This window comes from Oncorhynchus nerka, linkage group LG28, assembly GCF_034236695.1.
Source record: "Oncorhynchus nerka isolate Pitt River linkage group LG28, Oner_Uvic_2.0, whole genome shotgun sequence".
NCBI classification, from domain to species: domain Eukaryota; kingdom Metazoa; phylum Chordata; class Actinopteri; order Salmoniformes; family Salmonidae; genus Oncorhynchus; species Oncorhynchus nerka.
Genome location: NC_088423.1, coordinates 25982219 through 25992218, shown reverse-complemented (window position 1 = coordinate 25992218; position 10000 = coordinate 25982219). Strand labels below are relative to the sequence as shown.

The 10000-nt window shown below is 48.4% G+C and overlaps 1 protein-coding gene across 4 annotated transcripts in view; it reads right to left on the bottom strand.

Annotated features, from left to right (window-relative positions):
• The window catches only part of LOC115113850 (slit homolog 1 protein-like), a 202750-nt gene that overhangs the window by 76086 nt on the left and 116664 nt on the right, over positions 1 to 10000 (bottom strand). For all 4 annotated transcript variants that reach the window (XM_065012727.1, XM_065012729.1, XM_065012728.1 and 1 more), the window contains exon 9: positions 3326 to 3473. In XM_065012727.1, coding sequence (XP_064868799.1) covers positions 3326 to 3473 — 148 coding nt within the window. The remainder of the gene's footprint in view (positions 1 to 3325; positions 3474 to 10000) is intronic.

Sequence of the window (10000 nt, the reverse complement as noted above, 5' to 3'; positions counted from 1 at the left end):
ACTACAGACCCACAGTCCTAACAGGCCTACCAGGGACAGACTAACTACAGACCCACAGTCCTAACAGGCCTACCAGGGACAGACTAACTACAGACCCACAGTCCTAACAGGGACAGACTAACTACAGACCCACAGTCCTAACAGGCTTACCAGGGACAGACTAACTACAGACCCACAGTCCTAACAGGCCTACTAATAACAGACTAACTAACTAACTAACTACAGACCCACAGTCCTAACAGGGACAGACTAACTACAGACCCACAGTCCTAACAGGCCTACCAGGGACAGACTAACTACAGACCCACAGTCCTAACAGGGACAGACTAACTACAGACCCACAGTCCTAACAGGCCTACCAGGGACAGACTAACTACAGATCCAGAGTCCTACCAGGGACAGACTAACTACAGACCCTCAGTCCTAACAGGCCTACCAGGGACAGACTAACTACAGACCCACAGTCCTAACAGGCCTACCAGGGACAGACTAACTACAGACCCACAGTCCTAACAGGGACAGACTAACTACAGACCCACAGTCCTAACAGGCTTACCAGGGACAGACTAACTACAGACCCACAGTCCTAACAGGCCTACTAGTAACAGACTAACTAACTAACTAACTACAGACCCACAGTCCTAACAGGGACAGACTAACTACAGACCCACAGTCCTAACAGGCCTACCAGGGACAGACTAACTACAGACCCACAGTCCTAACAGGGACAGACTAACTACAGACCCACAGTCCTAACAGGCCTACCAGGGACAGACTAACTACAGATCCACAGTCCTACCAGGGACAGACTAACTACAGACCCTCAGTCCTAACAGGCCTACCAGGGACAGACTAACTACAGACCCACAGTCCTAACAGGCATACCAGGAACAGACTAACTAACTAACTACAGACCCACATTCCTAACAGGCCTACCAGGGACATACAAACTACAGACCCACAGTCCTAACAGGCCTACCAGGAACAGACTAACTAACTAACTAACTACAGACCCACAGTCCTAACAGGCCTACCAGGGACAGACTAACTAACTAACTAACTACAGACCCACATTCCTAACAGGCCTACCAGGGACAAAGTAACTAACTACAGACCCACAGTCCTAACAGGCCTACCAGGGACAAAGTAACTAACTACAGACCCACAGTCCTAACAGGCCTACCAGGGACAAAGTAACTAACTACAGACCCACAGTCCTAACAGGCCTACCAGGGACAAAGTAACTAACTACAGACCCACAGTCCTAACAGGCCTACCAGGGACAAAGTAACTAACTACAGACCCACAGTCCTAACAGGCCTACCAGGGACAAAGTAACTAACTACAGACCCACAGTCCTAACAGGCCTACCAGGGACAAAGTAACTAACTACAGACCCACAGTCCTAACAGGCCTACCAGGGACAAAGTAACTAACTACAGACCCACAGTCCTAACAGGCCTACCAGGGACAAAGTAACTAACTACAGACCCACAGTCCTAACAGGCCTACCAGGGACAAAGTAACTAACTACAGACCCACAGTCCTAACAGGCCTACCAGGGACAAAGTAACTAACTACAGACCCACAGTCCTAACAGGCCTACCAGGGACAAAGTAACTAACTACAGACCCACAGTCCTAACAGGCCTACCAGGGACAAAGTAACTAACTACAGACCCACAGTCCTAACAGGCCTACCAGGGACAAAGTAACTAACTACAGAGGGCTGTAATATCTCTCCAGTTTTCAGACCTCACATCTCAAAACCCATGAACATAAAACTGTCTTTCATTAACAAGCAGCAGAGAGACGCATAGCTCTCCATGTGTAAGTAATGAGAAGTGTGTGTGTGTGTGTGTGTGTGTGTGTGTGTGTGTGTGTGTGTGTGTGTCAGGACTGGAGTGGCTCATTAACCAAGCATTAGTGTTGGCCTTGATATCCACCAGTCTGCCTCCCTGTAATAGAAACTGATTTTATAATGAACTTCAAGAGCTCACATCAGACCTGCTGTGGAGAATTACAGAACAGACCTCTCTCCTTCTTTCCTCCCCCTCCTCTCACTGATCCACCTCCCATAAACCCGCCTGGGGTAGTGGGACGAGAGAGGGAGCAGAAGGATGAGAAGGAGAGGCAGGAGAGGGAGACGGAGGGAAAGAGGGAGGAGACGGGAAAAGAGGAGGAAGGGAAGAAAGAGACTGCAGTGAGGATAGAACTTCAAACAAGCTCTGGCGGGTAGGAAAGGAGGAACTGAGGGAGGTGAGGAGGTGAGAAGAGAGGAGGGAGAGGGAATAGAGGTGTGGCAAAAGAGAAAAACTACAACATTTATTCAGATTTATTCTAAACCAGCTTTCCAAAGAGAACGAAAACTGTACATGTTCACTATTGTATGGTGAGAAACTAATGAAATCTCTATGTAACAGTAACAATAAATGCAATGGAGGGAACATTGTGAGTAGAGCTATATATCTTTCACCTTCCTCTCTATGTGCTAATGTGCCTGTAGTGCTGCTGGCTCTAGCAGAGATGTTATTGGTTACATAGATCAAGGCACAGGGACACTAGAAGGACATTACCAGAGAGAGAGAAATTACTTCTGAGGAGTTTATGGGTCGTTAAGGGACGCCAGGCAAAGATAGACCACTAGTCTATGGGTCTCATTGCCCCCTAAAGAGCCTGGGCTGTTTATAAATACCCACCCAGCAAGGGTCAGGACACACACACACACACACACACACACACACACACACACACACACACACACACACACACACACACACACACTCACACACACTAACCCAGCATGTTCCCTAATAACCCTGACCCATTTACAGTGGCTGGGTGAAGCTAAGAAGTCATATCTTTGATATGCAGCAAAGCCAGGCAGGAAAAACATTTTTGCTTTAAAAGTACCCTGCCAGAAGAGTCAAAGGGCATCACATCTTTTTGGCCCCTCAGTGACCGAGATTCTGAAATGACGGTTCTGTACTACAGTAAGTAACAGATACTGGATGAGACTATGTCCTTACCTTGCATTCTAGGGATTTACAGAGAGCTTCCAGAGGCCAAGGTTAGAAGTGGTTCATATTTGGTGCAGATATCAGTCATGATAATAGGGATGTAAACTAACACACACACACACACACACACACACACACACACACACACACACACAAACACACAAACGACCAGATGTGGACATCCCTAGATTCCACTAAAATATATCACCTTACCCGGCCTCCCCTGAAGGGGCTTATGGGTAACAGCGGTGATGTGTTTAGGCCAGCTAATTGGCAACATACTGTACAAGAGAGTGTGGTACTTACATCTCAGCCATGGTGTCAGGAAGGTTGGCAGGTATAGCTGTGAGGCCTTTTCCTCTGCAGTCCACAATATTGTTACTACAGGTACACATGGCAGGGCACGAACCTCCTCCTAGGCTGCAGGGCTGCAAGCCGGAGCTCTCTGAGTGACCTGGAGACAGAAAAAGAGAGAGAGTGGGAAATAGAGGGAGGGGGAGAGAGAGGGAGGGAGGGGAGAGAGAGGGAGGGTAGAGAGGGGGAGAGAGAGGGAGGGGGAGAGGGAGGGAGGGAGAGAGAGGGGAGGGGAGAGAGGGGGAGAGAGGTGGAGGGGGAGAGAGAGGGAGGGAGAGAGGGAGGGAGGGAGGGGGAGAGAGAGGGAGGGGGAGAGGTTCAAATCCTGCTAAGGGTGGCCAGTCTAAGCAGGATTACAGAATAGGCAGCAGACTGATCAGACCAGGGGGATTTGGGCAATGACTAGAAAAGAGAAAGTGGTGTGTGTGTGGGTGGGTGTCCATTCCTGTGTGTGTGTGTGTATGCCTTCTGTGTAGAAGAGAAACTCTCCCAGTCCCTCACACCAGCGTTAAGGCTTTCACCAGCGTTAAGGCTTCCACCAGCGTCAAGGCTTCCACCAGCGTTAAGGCTTCCACCAGCGTTAAGGCTTCCACCAGCGTTAAGGCTTCCACCAGCGTTAAGGTTTTCACCAGCATTAAGGCTTCCACCAGCGTTAAGGTTTCCACCAGCGTTAAGGTTTTCACCAGCGTTAAGGCTTCCACCAGCGTTAAGGTTTTCACCAGCATTAAGGCTTCCACCAGCGTTAAGGTTTTCACCAGCATTAAGGCTTCCACCAGCGTTAAGGCTTCCACCAGCGTTAAGGTTTCCACCAGCGTTAAGGCTTCCACCAGCGTTAAGGCTTCCATCAGCGTTAAGGTTTACACCAGCGTTAAGGTTTCCACCAGCATTAAGGCTTCCACCAGCGTTAAGGATTTCACCAGCGTTAAGGTTTCCACCAGCGTTAAGGTTTTCACCAGCATTAAGGCTTCCACCAGCGTTAAGGCTTCCACCAGCGTTAAGGTTTCCACCAGCGTTAAGGCTTCCACCAGCGTTAAGGCTTCCATCAGCGTTAAGGTTTACACCAGCGTTAAGGTTTCCACCAGCATTAAGGCTTCCACCAGCGTTAAGGTTTCCACCAGCATTAAGGTTTCCACCAGCGTTAAGGTTTTCACCAGCGTTAAGGTTTCCACCAGCGTTAAGGCTTCCACCAGCGTTAAGGTTTCCACCAGCGTTAAGGCTTCCACCAGCGTTAAGGCTTCCACCAGCGTTAAGGTTTTCACCAGCGTTAAGGCTTCCACCAGCGTTAAGGCTTCCACCAGCGTTAAGGCTTCCACCAGCATTAGGGTTTCCACCAGCGTTAAGGCTTCCACCAGCGTTAGGGTTTCCACCAGCGTTAAGGCTTCCACCAGCGTTAAGGTTTCCACCAGCGTTAAGGCTTTCACCAGCGTTGTTTTCACCAGCGTTAAGGTTTCCACCAGCGTTAAGGCTTCCACCAGCGTTAAGGATTCCACCAGCGTTAAGGCTTCCACCAGCGTTAAGGTTTCCACCAGCGTTAAGGTTTCCACCAGCGTTAAGGTTTCCACCAGCGTTAAGGCTTCCACCAGCGTTAAGGCTTCCACCATCGTTAAGGTTTTCACCAGCGTTAAGGCTTCCACCAGCGTTAAGGCTTCCACCAGCGTTAAGGTTTTCACCAGCGTTAAGGCTTCCACCAGCGTTAAGGTTTCCACCAGCGTTAAGGTTTCCACCAGCGTTAAGGCTTCCACCAGCGTTAAGGTTTCCACCAGCGTTAAGGTTTTCACCAGCGTTAAGGCTTCCACCAGCGTTAAGGTTTCCACCAGCGTTAAGGTTTCCACCAGCGTTAAGGCTTCCACCAGCGTTAAGGCTTCCACCAGCGTTAAGGCTTCCACCATGCATAATAGACTAGCATGTCTGAATGGTGTGTGAGCTTTTCAGTAGGGATATAATGACATGCATATTGACATATTTTCAACATTCTCTGTTGATCTTCTCCTGTATCTGTACCTCTGTATTCTTATCATGTTCTAATTCTAGCTGGAATTCACAGCATTTTGCTAATTCAGCTCCTCTAACCCCCCTCTGTATCTTCTCTTCCTCCCCCTCCTCCCTGGTCTCTCTCTCGCTCTCTCGCTTCCTGCTTATGTTTGTTCTCCAAAATCTGAAAACGGCACAATTTGCATACATTATGCACATCCCACTGACATTGTCTCCCGATACCTGTTCAAAATGTAACATCCTTGTCAAAAACGACAGTGTTCGTGTGCGCCCATGTGTGTGTGTGTGTGTGTACTGCTCAATTATTTCCAGCCTAACCTAGAAAAGTGTATGAAACAGACTTTTAAATGGCCTCATTTACTCTGCATTACTAATCTGCTGGGTTTCCTACTATGAATATTTGATCTGCTCCCTAACCCTGTGTGCGAGAATGTGATTGTGTGTGTGTGTGTGTGACTGTGTGTGTGTGTGTGTGTGTGTGTGCATCCTGGTTTATTGATGACAGGAGAAAGTCCTACTGCTCAATGGGACTGAGACAGATCTAGGGACTAGCGATGGCAATCAGCCCAGCTCTCTCTCTTTCCCACAGACCTAGAGGTAATTGATGGTGCTATGATAGTGGTATTCAAACTTTTCTGGGGACCACATTTTTTCCCCAACAATTCTTTGCACCCCACCCCAAATCTAACGACACAATCTTAAAATCTGTACATTTAGATTTTTACATTAACAAATAACCTTCAATTCATTGCATTTTCATATTTTATCAAAATTAAAAGAAACCAACAAAGAAATGTACTTTTATTTAAAAAAGTCTAATATTAATTTGTTTATATGTATATCTATCTATACACTGAGTATTGAAAAGATGAGGAACACCTTCTGCCCTCAGAACAGCCTCAGGGGGATGGACTCTACCAGGTGTCATAAGCCTTCCACAATGATGCTGGCCCATGTTGACTCCAATGTTTCCCACAGTTGTGTCAAATTGGCTGGATGTCCTTTGGGTGGTGGACCATTCTTGATACACACAGGAAACTGTTGGGTGTGAAAAACCCAGCAGCGTTACATTTCTTGACCACACAAACCAGTGTGTCTGGCACCTACTACCATACCCCATTCAAAGGAACTTAAATATTTTGTCTTTCCCATTCACACACTGAATGGCACATAAACAATCCTTGTCTCAATTGTCTCAAGGCTTAAAAATCCTTCTTTAACCTGTCCTCCCCTTCATCTCCACTGATTGAAGTGGATTTAATAAGTAACATCAATAAGGGATCATAGGTTTCACCTGGATTCAACCGTTCAGTCTATGTCATGGAAAGAGCAGGTGTTGTTAATGTTTTGTATACTCAGTGTATATATATATATTTGAGTGACCCCATTGCAGTTCCCTCAAATACCAGTGCTCTATGGCATATCTAGCTGTCTTTGTGTTTCTGAACACTATGGCTGGCGATACTGATTCAGATCACATACTACATTATTACACACATTACCCTGCTGACTCGTAGTTTGTGGAGGCGCCTGCATGTGTGTGTGCATTAGACCAGTCATTCTGATTCAAATCACATACTAGGCATTACACAGTAAAACTCCTGGCACCAACCCACGGCCCATTGCACTAATGACAAACGTTTAACTACTTACCTCTAGACTGCTTTAATGGATTAATAAAACTACACAGATACACTGATACTGAGTCCACGAGTCACTATGTGGAACAAATCACATGCAAATTCAAAGCATCATTCACTGTGTGTTTGTGTGTGTGTGTGTACGAGCACGTGTGTGTTTGTGTGTGTGTGTGTGTGTGTGTGTGTGTGTGTGTGTGTGTGTGTGTACGAGCGCGTGTGTGTTTGTGTGTGTGTGTGTGTGTGTGTGTGTGTGTGTGTGTGTGTGTGTACGAGCGCGTGTGTGTTTGTGTGCGTGTGTGTGTGTGTGTGTGTGTGTGTGTGTGTGTGTGTGTGTGTGTGTACGAGCGCGTGTGTGTTTGTGTGCGTGTCAAAATCCCAAAACGATGTTATCAATGCGTTTCAGTGAGCTGCTTTTCTGTCTGTGTGATCTTAGCTCTGCTCTGATCTAACATGCAGGGGTTTTGACAGATCCTGGATCAGGTGTTATACAGAGCACAGCTCTCCTGATCTAACATGCAGGGGTTTTGACAGATCATGGATCAGGTGTTATACAGAGCACAGCTCTCCTGATCTAACATGCAGGGGTTTTGACAGATCGTGGATCAGGTGTTATACAGAGCACAGCTCTCCTGATCCAACATTGAGCCATTTGACATGGTGTGTGGTTTCCATCCCTCTCTCTCCCTCTCTAAAACAGTTCTACCCCCCACCCCCCACTCTCTCATTTAGACAGGAAGTGTGTGTTTGAGCAGGGGACCGATCGCCAGTCAGCCGTGAAGCTCAGAGCTATGTGGACTTCCGCGGGTCTCCCTCCAAACAACACGATCACTCCCCCCTCCAAGTAACGTCAACCCGCCCCAAATCCCCCGCAGGTGTCCCTGTCTGGCCACAGAAAGCTAACACAAACACATAAACATCCACACACACAGGGAAAGAAACATGAATGTGTGCCAGCGAGCCAGTCTCTAATGATCGTTTCAGAGGGAGTTCATCTACTGGTCAGCGTTGCACTCAAGACAGAATGATGTGTGTGTGTGTGTGTGTGTGTGTGTGTGTGTGTGTGTGTGTGTGTGTGTGTGTGTGTGTGTGTGTGTGTGTGGTGAGTGGTGAGTGGTGTGTGTGTTTGTGGTGAGTGGTGTGTGTTTGTTTGTAGAAGTCAGTGTGTGTCTGTGTGTTATACAGCAAGCTACAACATGTTTGTTATCTGTGAAACTGTGAAGTTCACATCATTTAAACTGCAAAGACAAGTCTCCAATACCTGAGTTAAACCATGAAACGCCAGCCCTGAACTAATGGGCCTCATTTCACGCCTGTATCATTTACTACGATGACAAATCTAGCATTTCAACATCTATGCTTTCCCCCCTCTCTCCCATACCCTCTTTACTCTGTCTATCTCTCCTTCACTCCCACCCTCTCTACCTCTCTCCTCTTCCACCTCCTTCCACCCCTCTCTCCCTCCTGTCATGAGTGAATTACTCCACACAATATCCTGTGACTCTCCCAGTCTCCATCCTACATCATCCTAATCAAATTGTATACAGTATGTGTGGTTGTGTTTGACTCCAGCACTACGCTGCCAGAACAACTCTACCAGCAGCTCCAGCCTGCTCTTTCTACTCTCAGAGATACACACACAGATATATGGTAAATCTAACTCTAATAGGCACACTAGAATTCCTAGCATGAATATGTTAACATCTACCCTGGATTCTGATGAGACATAATCACCATTGAGATTCTAGCCCATCCCTCATCTTACACCCACCACTTTATTCCTCCCTCTCCCCTCCTCTCCTTCTACCCACCTCTGTTTGTTGAATCGCTACACTCCCACGCTTTGGAACCCCCTTCCTGGGTGATGAATAGTTCATGTTCTGTGCTGCTGCCCCACCGCATGGCTGTGTAAAAATCCCAACCACGGAGAACAAAACAAGCACACATACATGCACATACGGTACCATCAGGAACACTCACACACACAAGACAGGTGTAGACGGTCAGTCAGCAGTGATAACCCAGCCAGGTCAGGACAGGTGTGGACGGTCAGTCAGCAGTGATAACCCAGCCAGGTCAGGACAGGTGTAGACGGTCAGTCAGCAGTGATAACCCAGCCAGGTCAGGACAGGTGTGGACGGTCAGTCAGCAGTGATAACCCAGCCAGGTCAGGACAGGTGTAGACGGTCAGTCAGCAGTGATAACCCAGCCAGGTCAGGACAGGTGTAGACGGTCAGTCAGCAGTGATAACCCAGCCAGGTCAGGACAGGTGTGGACGGTCAGTCAGCAGTGATAACCCAGCCAGGTCAGGACAGGTGTAGACGGTCAGTCAGCAGTGATAACCCAGCCAGGTCAGGACAGGTGTAGACGGTCAGTCAGCAGTGATAACCCAGCCAGGTCAGGACAGGTGTGGACGGTCAGTCAGCAGTGATAACCCAGCCAGGTCAGGACAGGTGTGGACGGTCAGTCAGCAGTGATAACCCAGCCAGGTCAGGACAGGTGTGGACGGTCAGTCAGCAGTGATAACCCAGCCAGGTCAGGACAGGTGTAGACGGTCAGTCAGCAGTGTAACCCAGCCAGGTCAGGACAGGTGTGGACGGTCAGTCAGCAGTGATAACCCAGCCATGTCAGGACAGGTGTGGACGGTCAGTCAGCAGTGATAACCCAGCCAGGTCAGGACAGGTGTAGACGGTCAGTCAGCAGTGATAACCCAGCCAGGTCAGGACAGGTGTGGACGGTCAGTCAGCAGTGATAACCCAGCCAGGTCAGGACAGGTGTGGACGGTCAGTCAGCAGTGATAACCCAGCCAGGTCAGGACAGGTGTAGACGGTCAGTCAGCAGTGATAACCCAGCCAGGTCAGGACAGGTGTGGACGGTCAGTCAGCAGTGATAACCCAGCCAGGTCAGGACAGGTGTGGACGGTCAGTCAGCAGTGTAACCCAGCCAGGTCAGGACAGGTGTGGACGGTCAGTCAGCAGTGATAACCCAGCCAGGTCAG